This window comes from Manis javanica, chromosome 13 (assembly GCF_040802235.1).
Source record: "Manis javanica isolate MJ-LG chromosome 13, MJ_LKY, whole genome shotgun sequence".
Taxonomy (NCBI): Eukaryota; Metazoa; Chordata; class Mammalia; order Pholidota; family Manidae; genus Manis; species Manis javanica.
This window is the reverse complement of record NC_133168.1, coordinates 15,701,464-15,716,222: the sequence shown is the minus strand read 5'-3', so window position 1 is coordinate 15,716,222 and position 14,759 is coordinate 15,701,464. Positions and strand designations below refer to the sequence as shown.

At 38.6% G+C, this 14,759-nt stretch overlaps 1 protein-coding gene across 2 annotated transcripts in view; it reads right to left on the bottom strand.

Moving 5' to 3' along the window:
- MAP3K7 (mitogen-activated protein kinase kinase kinase 7) overlaps nt 1-11,865 on the bottom strand; it is an 80,701-nt gene extending 68,836 nt beyond the window's left edge. For both annotated transcript variants that reach the window (XM_017663693.3, XM_017663694.3), the window contains exon 1: nt 11,405-11,865. In XM_017663693.3, the coding sequence (XP_017519182.1) occupies nt 11,405-11,524 (120 nt within the window). In that variant the 5' untranslated portion in view covers nt 11,525-11,865. The remainder of the gene's footprint in view (nt 1-11,404) is intronic.
- Between the last annotated feature and the right edge of the window lie 2,894 nt (nt 11,866-14,759).

Genomic DNA, 14,759 nt, shown 5'->3' with positions numbered 1-14,759 from the left:
TTTATAGGAAATGTCCAGAAAAGGCAAATCTATAAGGGCAGAAAACAGATCAGCAGTTGCCTAGGGCTGAGAATGGAATCTGGGTTGGAAGTACCCTACCAAGGTAATGAAAATGTTCGAAAACTGATTTATGATGATGTTACGTAACTCAGTAAATTTGTACATATCATTGTACACCTGAAATGGGTGAAATTTATGATGTACAAAATGTATCTCATGAACGTTTTTTTAAAAAAGTAATAAAATAATGACTGGCCATGTACTATATTATTACAGAAGTTAACTGATAGGTACCCTCAAGGGTTCATTGCTTCCTCACATCATTCTCTTTTATAAATGTTTGAAATTTGCCATGATATGATATAAAAACAACAAAAGAATATTTATTACTTATTTTGATACCTATCAGAACAAAATCAATAGATTTTAATAATTGTAAAGGACTTAAGTGTAATTCTATCTTTCAATTTCAATGGATTTTAATAAGTACTTTGTGTCACAGCCTTTTCCTTAAGTGAAAAAATCTACCGTCCCTATACAGTTGTCATTTATGATGTGCTTTCTATGTAATAGGCACTGAGCTAAGTGCTTTATATGCATTACCTCATTTACATAGCCCTAGTGACAGGTACTAATGCCACCCTCATTTAACAGATGGAGCCCTTAGGTTTAAAGAAGTAAACTAATTTGCCCAAGGCTATATAGCTAGGAAATAGCAAGTGCAGTCTGATGCTAGGCAGTCTACCAAGAAACGTTAGGGGTCCTAATGTGCACACACATTATCTGTATTATGTATCAGAAAGCAGCAGCTCTATCTTCCCTTGGAGGAAGAGTCTTCACTTTAGACAAACTTACATGAACAAATCCCTGGGCACAAAACTCTTCTGTAACAAAGTTGGCTGCAGCTACAGTGAGCAAATACTTTATTGCCTATATTGGGCCTCTTCTGTAGAGTATGAAAGGTGGGCTAGTAATAACTACCAGGATAGTAGTTGTAAACTGGGGTGTATGGCGACTCCCGCCACAGCTCAAATTACATAAAGCAGTAGGGACATTTCTCATATTGCTTAATGTATAAAACTGCCCAAGCATTTAACATTAATTGAATGTTTACCATGTACTAGGTACTAGTCTATGTACTTTTTCATGCATTAACACATTTCATCCTCCTCCATTTTTAAAGGCAGGTAAACTGAGTCTCATGGTTACAAGTTGCCCAAGATCATATGGAGACTATGTATTCAGAGAAGCCAGCATTTGAGACCTCGAGTACGTAATGATTGATTCCCTCTATATTCTGCTCAGTTCTGTATGTCACCGACTTAAAGGAACTGGGCTTCTCCAGGCAAAAGCAGGCCAACATCTCTAGCAGCCAGTCTTTCCTTTGGTGACTTTCCCTTTTCCCTTCCTAACTCTGGATGTTCAGGGTCCTACTGTTTGGGTTTGTTTTCTCCACACCTCTCATAAGAGAAAGGAGCCAACATCTGTCCCTGCACTTGTCACCCACATTACCTTTACATGAATGGGTACTGGCTAAGTCTGGCACCATTACAGTAACGGGAAGAGCGCTCCCAGGTTCTGGAACCCAAGAGACTTGAGACTGAACACAGGTTCTGTATACCCAGGAGCTATTCATGCTGCGCCAAGTTAACATCTTTGAGCTTCTCTTTTCTCACCAATAAAAGGAAGATGCTTACATTTTCCTCAGTGAGTATCTGTAGGGTTCCTAAGTCAAAACCAAGCATTTCCTTAAACATCACAAAAGAACAGTAAGTGCATGAGAACTTTTATAAATGTTTGTTGTTTTTATATTATGGCACATTTCAAAATTTATAAAAAGTAAGCAAAAGAACATCAGTCTGAAAAGCTGTACTACTCTTTTCTTTCACAATTAACCATGATGAACAGCAAAGGGGTCCTAAAATAAATCTCAGCTTTGAGATCACACTAGCCTAAGAAGGTTTGGATTGAGACCAGCCTACCTTTTTGGTATTACTATGAAATAATGACCATGAAGTAATTTAATGTATTTTTCAACCATGTATTTACAAGTACATTCATGTAACTGGCACTTAGTACGTCTCCCCTTGTTACATTTTCTTTTCTCAGGAATGCTTATGCAAGGATTCCAAGCATCATATTTGAGGATTGTGCACTTGTTACAAAAACTGTAAGGTGTGTATGACTAACTGTGGTGCACAGTGCCACCTAGTGCTGAGATGGCAGCTGACTCTGAACCGAACTTCAATTAGTGTGAACAAAATGTGGCCAATGAGGATAAAACTTCTCCCTTTTGCTTAAAAAAGCAATTTCTGGGAACACTCTGAAAGATAAAACAGGCAAAGTCAAGTAAGTTAAGAGCTCAAACCCTTAAAAAGGCTCCACTCACATTAGCGCCGTAAGATATTTCATATGTATGGTGAAACAACTGATCTAAAGTGACTATGTCGAAAGTACAAGATGTCCAAGGTCGTATACATAAACAAATACAAGATAGAAAAAATTATTCCTATGAATTCAAAGGTGAGGTTAGAAGCACAGAGTGATACTTAAACAATTAAATTTCTGTTTATCTAATGATTCTGAGCAACAAATCCAATGTGCAGAGAGGGATTTCCCCACACCACCAAGCAATTCTTGGATACCAGTTGGGTATCCCACAATTCTTCAATTCTCACACTATCTACCTGGAAATAGCATCAGATCTCACAGGACAGGTTAAGGACTCAGTTCTAGGAGACCACCCTGCCCCCAACTTCAGATGCCAGTCACAAACCCAGCTTATCACCTGTGCTTCTGACTAACAGGCTGCAGACTGAAGGCTCCCATGACCCCCTCCCTTAGGTTCCATTAACTTGCTAAGGCAGCTCACAGAATTCAGACAAACATCTTACTGACTAGATTACCGTTTATTGTAAAAGGATATAACTCAGGAGTAGCAAGATGGAAAAGATGCGTAGGGCAAGGTATGTGGAAAAGGTTCTGAGATTCCATGCCCTCCTTGTGCACCACTCTCCCAACCTATGCATTCATCAACCTGGAAGCTCTTTGCACCCTGTCCTTTTGGGTTTTTATGGAGGCTTCATTACAGTCATGACTGATTAAATTATTGGCCATTGATGGCTTATTCAATCTCTATCCCTTCTCCCATCCCTGGAGGTCAGGGACATGGGACTGTCTAGAGATGTTAGGGGTGAAAAGAAAAAAAAGGATTCACCCTTGCCTTCAAGGGATGAAAGTGAGAGAAAAAACTGAGGACAAACAATAGTACTTAACGATTTCTTCCATACTTCCCAGCTGAGGAGAGCCCAAGGTGGCTACAGAACCACTCCTCCCCCTTTGGGATCAGCAAAGGAATTCGAGGGCAGAACGGACCTGCTCCCTCTCCCCCACTTCTCACCGAGGTCCCCAGGAGTAGGCAGCCTCAAAGAACACACTTTGCCAACGTGGGAAGCTACAAATGATGAGGAGTGGCAAGAGAGACAGAGGGAGCTCCTACTCAGGTTCTCTCAGCCCCAAAAGGACACAGAAATGATACAGAAAAACTTGCCAAGAGAAAAGCAGGTAACTGAAAATCAAAGAGACTTCTGACTGCAGAAAGGAAGCTGCTGTAGGACAGAGACGGAACCATGTAAGAGGCTGTGGGATGGTAGGCAGCTCGCCTACAGGGAGCTAAAGGCGGAGCTCAGTGGAGTTTCAGGGGAAAGCAACGGGGAGGGCCGAGTCAGCAAGCAGGGAGTGAGGGCATTTGCCTTCAAGGGGTGAAAGTGAGGCTGATGCCAAGAGAACAATGAACTTCATTTGTTTCCTCCTGAAACCAATGTATTTCTTGTCCAGCTACCATCTGGGATACCAGAGATGTAGATGTAAATAAGACAAAGGTCCTGATGTACAGTGGAATGTACTTTCAATCAAGGAAGAGAGGGAGGAGAAAAGACAGTCAACAAAGGGATGAGTAAGAAAAATGTCAGACTGTAAAAAAATGCCATGGAGGAAACAGAAAAATAGGATGATACGACAGAGACTGGTGGAAACTTCAGGCTGGATAGTTTAGGCTGGAAGGCCACCTGAGGAGGTTACTAACTTGGTAACACAATGAGATAAGGAACCAACCAAAGAAGAAACAACTCATGTAAAGGCTCTGGAGGGAAAAAAATCCTCATTTCCCATCATTCAACAATATTTGAACCCCACCTACAGGCTGGGCACTATAGTTAGGCACTCAAGGTCCAGAAGTGAACAAATGAGACCAAACTCCTTGCTCTTATTATATTCTGGTGGCGGGACACAAATAAAGATGAAGATATAAAACAAAACAAGTATTTTAGAGAATTCTAAGTTTGGTAAGTAAAGGAACAAATTCTGTGTGTTAAGTGCATATGCATATATGCACTGCCTCCAATTTTAAACAGGGTAGTCCTATAAGGTCTCTCTAAGAAAGGTGACATTTTACTGATGACCTAGAGAAATACTTGAGCGTTCAGGGTGGGTGGTGAATAGTGAGAGAAGGAAGAGTGATGCAAGATAACGCTGGACAGACAGTCTGGATCCTGAATGGTGCTCTGCACCTGGAAAAGGGGTTTGATTTCAGTCTCGACACAATGGGAAGTAACTGGAGGAGGTTAAAGAGGAGAGATAAAATATGATGTTACGTGAAAAAAAAAATCATTCTAGCTCTTCTGTAAATGGATTGTAGCTAAGCCAGGGTATATAGCAACAGGAAATAGGAAGCTATTCCAGCAGCTCAAGCAAGAGACAACAGCTGGAAAGGCTGTCAGAACTGCCGAAAAATGGGCGGATCTGGGATATCTTTTCAGAGGAAAAGTCCGAAGGGCTTGCTGATGGTCTTCATGCAGGCAGGACGGCTGGAGAGGAAAAGAGATGAATCAAGGACAATATCTGGATTAGGCAACAGGTGAATGAAGTAAAAGAAAGAGCTAGTAAATAGGTTTTTAAAATAAATAACAGAGTTCTGTTCAAGTTGTACAAAGTAAGATTAAGATGCCTATTAGATATCTGAGTGCAGGCATCAAAAAAGAAAGTAGAGACATGAGTCAGGGACAAGTTGGGAGATAAAAACATGGGAGAGTCATCAGCACTTAGTTGGTATATCTAGTCAAATCAATTGGATGAGCTCTCCAGAAAAATAGTATGTAAATACTGGGATCCTAGAACTGAGCTCTGAAGAACTTCAATATTTAGAACATGGAGAAAGAACCAGCAAAAATGAGGAAGAATAGATGGTAAGGTGGCAGGCAAACCAGGAGAGTGTCACAAGAAGCCAAAGGAAGAGATTTCAAGAAGAAAGCAGATGTAAAAGCAGAAAAAACATTAGGCAAATGGCTCTCAAAGTGTAGTCTCTGAGTCAGAAACATCAGCAGCATCTGGAAATTTGTGAGAAACATAAATTCTCAGGTCCCAACCCAGAGTCACTGGGTCTGAGGGTAACGCCCAGCAATCTGTCTTTTAATAAGGCTTTCAAGTACTTTTGATACTTGAAAAAGACTGTATTAGGTTATATTAAAAACAATTAACCGTGAGACAAGAGACTTCAGTGGAAGCCATCACATAGGCCAGAAAGCCCTCTCCTCTCCTGCTGTTGATACTATTTATGGAAGTTTTCCAGAGCACTGAGATGCCATCTTGGACAGGAAAAAAGGAAAAGGAGAATTTGTGGGAATAACTCAATGTTTTTCTGGATACAAGATAGATCAGTAAAAAAGAATGGCACAGATGGAAAACTGGGAGATGCTGGGAACTGAGGTAAACAATGATAAACCCAATATTCAAACTACAAAACACTGAAAGGAAGACAGTTTTTACTTACTACCAAATTTCTAATTCAAGTTCACAAATCAAATCTGCTTTTTGGATCACATTCATATCTGAATAATATAGATTTCTTTGGTACATTATGATTAATAATTGTTCTGGATGACAGCTTCCCCAACCATTTCACCAACAGTGTAAAAATAGGGCATACACCTAAATTATAAGTATCTCCCTGATCATACACATTCAGCCAAAATGGTGAAGCAAGAAATAAATATTTCATATATTTTTAACAATCCCTCATCTGTAAAAATAGAAGAATGGAGGAATGTAAAGAGGATTTTAGTTTTAAAGGGGAAGTTAATTTAGAAATATTTTCTTCTAAATTTATGAATGTTTTCTCAACAGAAATGTTCTTAGATAATAATATACACATCATATATGTACATGATACACATTGTTCCTTCTATAGTTTAGTCCTCTTTGTTTTGGGTCCACAACTTTAGCTTCAGATAGTAAAGCAGATTTAAATTTAATTTCCTAATAAAAATATAACAGAAGAAATGAGATGTTGTGTAGAGTATTTTCATACAATCAGTATTAAAAAGCATAAAAGCCAAAACCAGAATTTGTTGTGTGTTTAAAGAAAGCAACTCCTTTAAAAATGAATTACTTTAGGATGGAAGACTACTCCACTTCTTCATCCACGTCAGGTTACTAAAGACAAAACCACTTAAATTACATGGAAAAAGAAGTATGCCCTTGTTCTCTTAATTCACCATGAAATAATTCTTAATTGTCCCGAATTCATGTTATTTTTAGTTCAGTGACTATGTTGTCACTTTGGTTGGCCCTGTTCGGGGGACTCTGCAAACGGACCCTGGCTAGGCTGCTATTGCTTTGGCTAGAAATTTGGAACATGACAGAACAAGCAGAGATCTCACATTTATTAGTTAGAACTTGGAGCCTCTATTTCAGAACTTCAATATCTATTAATAAACTGTGGCAGTGTGGACCTGCCATCTGCTGACAAGACAAACTTGATAACACAAAAGTAAAGCTTTGATTACTCAAACTTTCTTCTGAATTTTTCATGCAATCTTTTAAAGCCTGCCATAAGACATCTGATCCTCTTAATAAGTCCTTCTTTTAAATAATATGCCTCTATCATCTTTTAACCTACCACACACAATACAAAAATTACTGTGGCTATCTATTCAGTGTGCTAACAATTTCAGATTTCTCCTGAAACCAGTGATCACCAAGTTTTACATGGACAATTTATTAATAATTCTGGATATCCATAATTAAATGCTGATCAACAAATCTATGGACTCAGTTTATTCAAGCCACTGTAAATTAGGTTCTTCTCTATTATTAGTTGCCCATATACTTATAACCTAAAACTACAATATACATATTATTGCCAAAGTTCTTTGTATATTTCTCTTTAAAACAAAACCTTTGTGTGTCTCTATAACAAACCTTAAGAACATACAAATGCTGTGGAGGTTGTATGTGCCTTGCTCATACGCTATACTTGAGATCAACATGGTCTCCTTTTTAAAAAGCAACTATGCCAAATAGGGTCTTTTTAACATTTTAGTAAAGGCCCACCAATACATAGCTTATTCACAGCACCTGATCCTTTACAGCATCTTTTACCCCTGCTAAATAGAAGTATTTGCTAGATATAATGGAGTTTAATGCCATCAACATTTAGAAAGAGAATCAGATTTCTAGTGTAAAAGCTACTTTAGCGGAATCACCAAATTATCTTAACCTCCGGTTTTATCACACGTAATATAAGAGGACCAGATGAGCATGAAATTCCCATGATGATGCCGTGTAACTTCATTTACTCATTCAGTGAGTATTCAACAACCTTCTAGGTACTAGGCATTCGAATTACAAGTGTGAGTAAGACAGCTTACATTTTGCTGGGTGATACACAATTTTGGTTACTCGCAATGTCATAAAGGATAATAAAGGTGACAAAGATCTAGGTTGTTCAGGGAAAGCTTCTTTAAGAAGGAAAATCTGAGGCAGGGCTTGAAAGGTGAGAAAGAGCCAACCAATGAAGTTCTAAGGGGCAGCTGGGAGAGCACTTCAGGCAGAGGAACCACTGCAAAGACAATTCATCTTGGTGCCTTTCAGAACCTATGATGCCCACTTTATAGAAAATCTAGTTCCAAACTCTTTTCCACTTACTCAGTGGAATCTTCTGCAATTAATTCTACTTTCAAATTATAGCTTAAGTGCTCAATTTACATTATATTCATAGTTTTAAATCTGTGGTTCTGAAAATATTTTTATTAATTGTTCTGTTATTCTAGTCTCATAACAGGTCAAAATTTTTAAGGACAGAATCCTAAGAGTCTCCTATCCATCTGCTAAAGTACCTTGACAGTATTGTGCATGGAGGAGAGTGCTCATTAAATGACCAGGACCAACTATAAAGGAAAAAAGTATTCTGTTTTTCCATTCAGAATAGTACTTCAGAAACAACTAAAGCAACGCTGTAAATCCAGTGGAAAGAGCACCTGACTAGTGAATAAAAAACCTCAAAGTCAATCCCCAGCTCTACCACTTCCTTGGACATGAGGTTTCTGGAAAATCAAACCCTATGACTAATTAATACCTGTAAAATGGGACTATCTTTTATCCTGTCTAGGATTAGTTGGTTGCCAACTACATTCCATGAGAGATCATGATTACTGTTTCTAAAAGTTACTGTGGAAACAGAGTAGAAATACTGGAAACATATGTTTTCATTTTAGAACAGGAAAGGATCTTAAATGATCTTGTTCCATCCCTCATTTTACACGAGAAATCAAAGGCTCAGAAAAATGAGATGACTTGCTCAAAGTTAAGAAATATAACAGAATCAGCAAGGCATCTAAATTTTCTAAGTACCCAGCCCAGTACACTTTTCACCACACCACACTGCCTTACCACTTCTTAAAACCTAGTCCCCAGTGTACGTACCTCACTGTTTATCATTCTCTACATTCACATCCTGGTTGGTAAAAACTAAAAAAACAAAAAACAAAAAACCTCCCCCCAAAACCCAACCTATGTAGGTTTCTAGGTCTGAGACCTCACATAATTTGGTAACAGAACTGAATTCAAGAAGTGCCACACTGATATTACTAAGTCACAAATATTAGGATTGTAAGGATTAAAATCAGCTAATGCCTTAAGAATGTGCATCTTCTAAATGATTGCACATTTGGCCTGTGGCTGGAGTGTTTTTCTTAAAATAGTTTCTAACTGAATCTATATAATGCTGATTCAATTACATTGTTATTTGAGAAATATAGAATATGGTTTTATTTATAGGCAATATGCTTGTACCATGTAAAATATTGAAAGCAATGTAAAATACTCCATTTCTGGTCATCTTTCTCTGTTCTCTTATTCATGATTTTAACCCAGAAGCAGAATCTACGATGAGAAGTAGGTGCTGAGTGCCCATGGTGCACTTTGTGTTGTATTACACTGTTTTAATGTGCACATGAAGAGTATGATGGAAATTATGTAATGATTTCAACATCAGATAAATCCAAATTCAATCTTTAAAGTGAAAATAAAGCAGCTATTAAAAACTGAGAAAAATTAAATGAGTGTTTAATATAGAAAATTTCATCTAAAAACAAAAATCTACTCCTTAGGAATATCCTAAATATACTGAAGAACTGTTGAAACATTATCTGAACTGAAAGCAGGGTCTTTGGAAACATAAAAACCTAATCAGAAATTATACGCTTTGGGGGAAAAGCAGCAAAATGATAAATGTCTCCTTAGTAACTTTCATTCTTCCAAGAGGGAAGAATATAAAATGCTTTAGAAAGCAGTGTATAAAAACTATGGTTTTAAGAATTAAATGATGTAAGTTTGTGAAAGCATTTGGTAGACCATGAAATACAAGTTATTATTATATAGCAATTTGCAGTCTACAAGCATAGCAGTTTGCCACAGAGTAGACGTAAATGCTTATTTAAAAACTGCAATTCTTTTATACTGACTCACTGAATTTTTATTCTTAAAAAAGAAAGAATGTTAGCCATGAAAGCTGGATCAACTATCTACTTCTGAAAAAGGAATTTATCATAGCATCAACAGAAAACAAGCACACACACACTTCCCCCTTCTTTTCAAAATACAGGTCCTTCTTTTAGCCGTGTGACCTTAAAGCAGGACACTGTTACTCTCTGGAACTCAGTTTCCTAGTAATATGTGTTAGGCACTGTGTTGGATGTTTTGCATTTATTGCCTATTAGCATATGTTATACAGATAAAATGAAATAGAAACTATTATCCCTTTTTTATACTTAAGGAAACTAAAGCTTTAAAGGGATGAGTTAGGGTACTAGGGTACTTGCTCCAAATCATACAGCTAATAAGTAGCACAGCTGATATACTGAACGTTCTAACTCCAAAGACCTTTTTCTTTCCACTTACACTGCCTTGTAAAATGAGGCTGTCGGGCATGATTTCTAGGTTACTTTATGCGGTCAAAAAATATGATTTAGTAATCCATTATTCTTCCAATACATGCATACTAAAAAATTTATTTGCTGGATGATAAGTATCTCATTTTTAGCTTGCCATTACCTAAAAGCAATTTTGTATTTTTAAAGTAGAAATACCTCTTTGAGAGTTTATAATATAGGACATACAAGATTCTTCATGGCGTATGTAATACAAAGTGTTTAATATTTTAAAAAAATGATAAATGGTAACTGATAGATACTTTCAACCAAGTTTTAACATGTTCTTAAGTGTGTCTTTAAAATATACATACACAGTTTCTACTTTTCTAAATCTAAGATCCTTTGAACCAATCCACTCCTCCTAAATTTGAAAAGTAGCAATGTATTAAAGGCACATTACCTTGCTCTAAAATAAATTATTGTGGAGTAAAGAATGGACTCGGTTTTTCTAACAGCGATTCTTGGTCTGGTGTTAGTTACATTCTGGTTGTCATTAGTTATCTCTTCCGAATGTTACTTGAAACATCTTTTCATCGTAGACCAGTCTATATTACTAACGATGAAATCTACTTAAGTTATTACAATTGAAAACAGAATATTTAACATTATTACTGCTCTATGGAACTGGCGAATCTGAGAACCACACCGTACTCAGGGAAACACTTTATTAGACATGTTAATGTATTAATTTACCAATTTATTGAACATGCACTACGCGCCAGGCACTGAGCTAGAACATAATACAATTCTTGACTCTTAAGAACACCACGTCTTAGCGAATTCAAACTCCAAAACGGCCACGGTCTTTAATGAATTTACTACTTACAGATAAGAGAAGTAACTAGCGGACTACACTATCTCACCAGTTCATCCTCTGGTTTGAAAAGACCCAAATCCAGGCACCGGAGTATCAAATCCAAACTCGAGTGCCGAAGTGAGTTAAAAAGAGGGCTACCCCGGAGCACTTGAGCGCGGAGAATCCCTTCTACACCCTGTCTCTGTTGGGGTGTGGGGACTCCTGGTGCACGCAGCGGGGCCCCGCGGATCAGAGGGGCGGGGGAGGTGCCTTAGGAGTCGTTGGCAGGCAGAGGCGGGGACGGGCCGGCGCCCGCGCCTCCGTGCCAGGCCTCGCTCACCTCTTCCACCTCGATCTCCTTGTAGTCGATCTCTTCAAAGTTGAGGACTTGAGAGGGGGCTTCGATCATCTCACCGGCCGACGACGAGGAGGAGGAGGAAGCGGCGGAGGCTGTAGACATGATCCCTCGCGGAGCCCGGGAGGCCCAGGGAGGCTGCCGCCCGGACACTCCGGGGGAGACCTGCGCCCACCCGCCTCCGGACCGACCTTCAGCCTGGAGCCACGGCGATCCGTGGCGGGGACGAGAGCAGCGGCCACAGCCGAGTCCCGGCTCTGGCTCCGCTGCGTTTTCCGCCGCCGGGCTCCGCCCACTGGACTTCCGGTTCCGGCTTGAAATCGGAAACAAGAGGGCTGGGTGCTCAAGGGAGGGGACGGGAGAGTTCTGCGGCTGAGACAGAAAAAGGAAGAACAGACTGGGGGTCGGGTGCAGGACAGTGAGAGTCTAGCTTGGACCTGTAGAACAAGTTTCGCGAGATCTTTGTCAAAGGGCTTCAGTAACCTAATGATAGCGCGAGAGCTGACGTAATTAAAATGCGCGAACGGAAGCGGCGCGTCGCATGACGGACTATCGATGTGGTTGGTCCTTTTGGAACCAGCGGGAAAGATAAAAGCTGTGTTTAATTTAGCTTGGGGAACTGTTGTGGTCCCGCTGCCTTTTCTCTGAGACCTGCAGTCAGAGGGGTAGCGTTGGACTGAGTTTTTGTGACCGAAGCTTACTTTTCAGTTTCAGCCCTAAGCTACGGTGAACTGTTTAAGAGACTTGAAAAAAATGTGTTTTCCTCAACGTCTTATATGGAACGAAGCAGTTGCCACTGTTACTTTGAGCCATTCCCTGACGCTATGAGAGATTCTAAAGAAAATAATACAGAGCGAGCCAGGACATGTAACCTGAATAAACTATGTAGGCTGAGTGCTCACGAACAGAAGTTAATATTAGGTAAGGTAGATATTTATAATTTGGCGTCATTTGTCGTGTTCATCTGAAGATGGATTGTATTAATAGTACGGTATCGAATGTGAAACATTTAAAAGTCTTAAACTTGCAGTTGAATATTAATAGACTTGAAAATCAAATATTTTTGTTGCTGTTGTCAGGATATGAGAAAATAGGCTCAGACAGAGCAAAACAATTACGATCCTAACAAGCTAGTAGAACCTAGGTCAGTATATCTCCAAGGTAGATAGTATCGCCTGTGTACTGTTGTTAATGGATAGTTTTAAACTGTCTATTAAACTTTACTTAGCTGGTTTGGCCTAAAGCCTACCTGGCAAAATTGGAGTTAGACATGAAGGTTTAAGGACCAAGAATGCAACCCTGGAATGTCAGAGATAGATGTAAAAGGAACACTCATAAAGGAGGAAGGTGAGGGGAATGGTGATCTGACTCACTGGAGGAGAGAGCTTTCCAATTAAGGAGTAGCCAACCAAAGAAGTGCCTTATAGATAAGTTAAACACATTTGGGATTTCAAGTAGGTCATTGTATTTTGCAATCAAGAAGTTATGAACTTGTAGAAAACATTCTGTCATTTTTTATTCGTAATTCTAGTAACACTCAATGATAGTTTGGTGAATGGATAAAAAAATGAAAGAAAAATCCCTTCTCACTGTACACTCTCTGGTGATCTTAGGGTATTGATTGACTATCTATATACTTTTACAATGGTGACTCCCAATCTCTCACAATGCTCCAGTTTTTCCTGCATTCTGTACCTATGTGATATTTCTATTTAGATGTAACAAAATACTTAAACTTCAATATTACAAGAACAAATTCCAAAGTTTATCACCCACCACAAATAAGTTCTTCGTGGGCATATTCTATCTTTATGAAGGATCCCGTCATCTCGGCTGTCCAAGTAAAACCAGGGCTTTATTAGTGCAATAACCAAACTGAAGCCGATTAAGTCAATGGGATAACCATTTTTGCCTGTCATTTCTCTACTTGAATTCCCAAACTATTAACCTTGTACTATCATTCTGCAGGTCATATCTGGTTTCTCTTTAACACCTTGATATTAATGTGGTAGATGCTACCAAGTGGCAACTCAAGAAACACTTGTTTTATGTTCTGGATGAATGAATAGCTTTTGTCAGCTCTCCCTTTCCCTGGGGTGTAAGATGTGTTTTCTATACTTTCAGTTAGGACTAGAATCCTGCTGACAAGGACTAATCACTACAGCCATGATGCTGTTCTGCTTAATTCCACCCTCCCCCAAATTTTGTTATGAAAAATAGCAAACATAGAAAAAGAGTGAAAGAATTTTTCAGTGAACACCTGTATACTTACCACCAAGATTCTGCTATTAACATTCTACTGTACTTGCTTTATCAAGTATCTGTTCGTCTATTCATCCACCCGTACATATATGCATCTACTTTTTGTTGATGCATTTCAAAGTGAATTTCCTACATGAGTTTGGGCATCTTCTACCCCAATACTTCTGCCTCCATTGATTGGGACTTCTGATATTGATACTAGTCTAGTGTCAATTCTTGTCCTATTTCCATGAGGACTACTTCCTTTTTGGGTCTGGGTGGCACCTTTTCACTAGGTCCTGATAATAAAGTCCCAGCAGTGTTCATGTCTCTGGATCCAGTCATCCCCAAGGTCCAATCCACCTCTCTCGTTTTGTGATTCGGTTTTATGAGCTATCAAATTCCCACTTTTATTTAAGCTGATTCAAGATGTATTTTTTCACTTGCAATCAAAGAATCCTAAATACTACAGTTTGAAGCATGAGAAATGAGGGAGGAGGCTGAATCCATGTTAGTTCGCCTCAATTTTGACTTGACATTCCCTTTAACTTCTTTAATTTTGTGAGTTAATGATGGAAGCTTGGGCCTCAATTTAATGTCAGTTGTCCACAATGTACCCGGTAGGAGTGGGCCTGCGATTTCCTGTATAAATAAAGTTTCTCTTTGATGATGACTGTCAAGAATTTGAAGAGATCATCCTGAAAGTATTGATCAGAAATTGATAGTCATTTCAAATATAAAATCTTATATTAAGAAGTTATATTTATGAATGAAAGCATATTAAAATGTTAAATGTTTGAAAGGTATATGTGATTTATGCAAATTTGATGTTTAACATTGTGTCTAATATCTTGTATTTATTTTTCAAAATTATGTAGTGTTAGAAAAGCATTTTTTTGGAATTAAGCCCTAAATAGTTACCTCCAAATCCTTCATATCAGTGTATCTTACAATGTTATCATTTTCAACATGAGCCATAGTGTGAAGAAGTTTGAGAAACGTTGAGTAAGGAGGCTGTTGCAGTAGTCAAAGTAAGAAAAAATAGTGGTTTGAGCAACATAGTGGCCATAGAGGTTATAGATTAATGGGTAGATTTGAG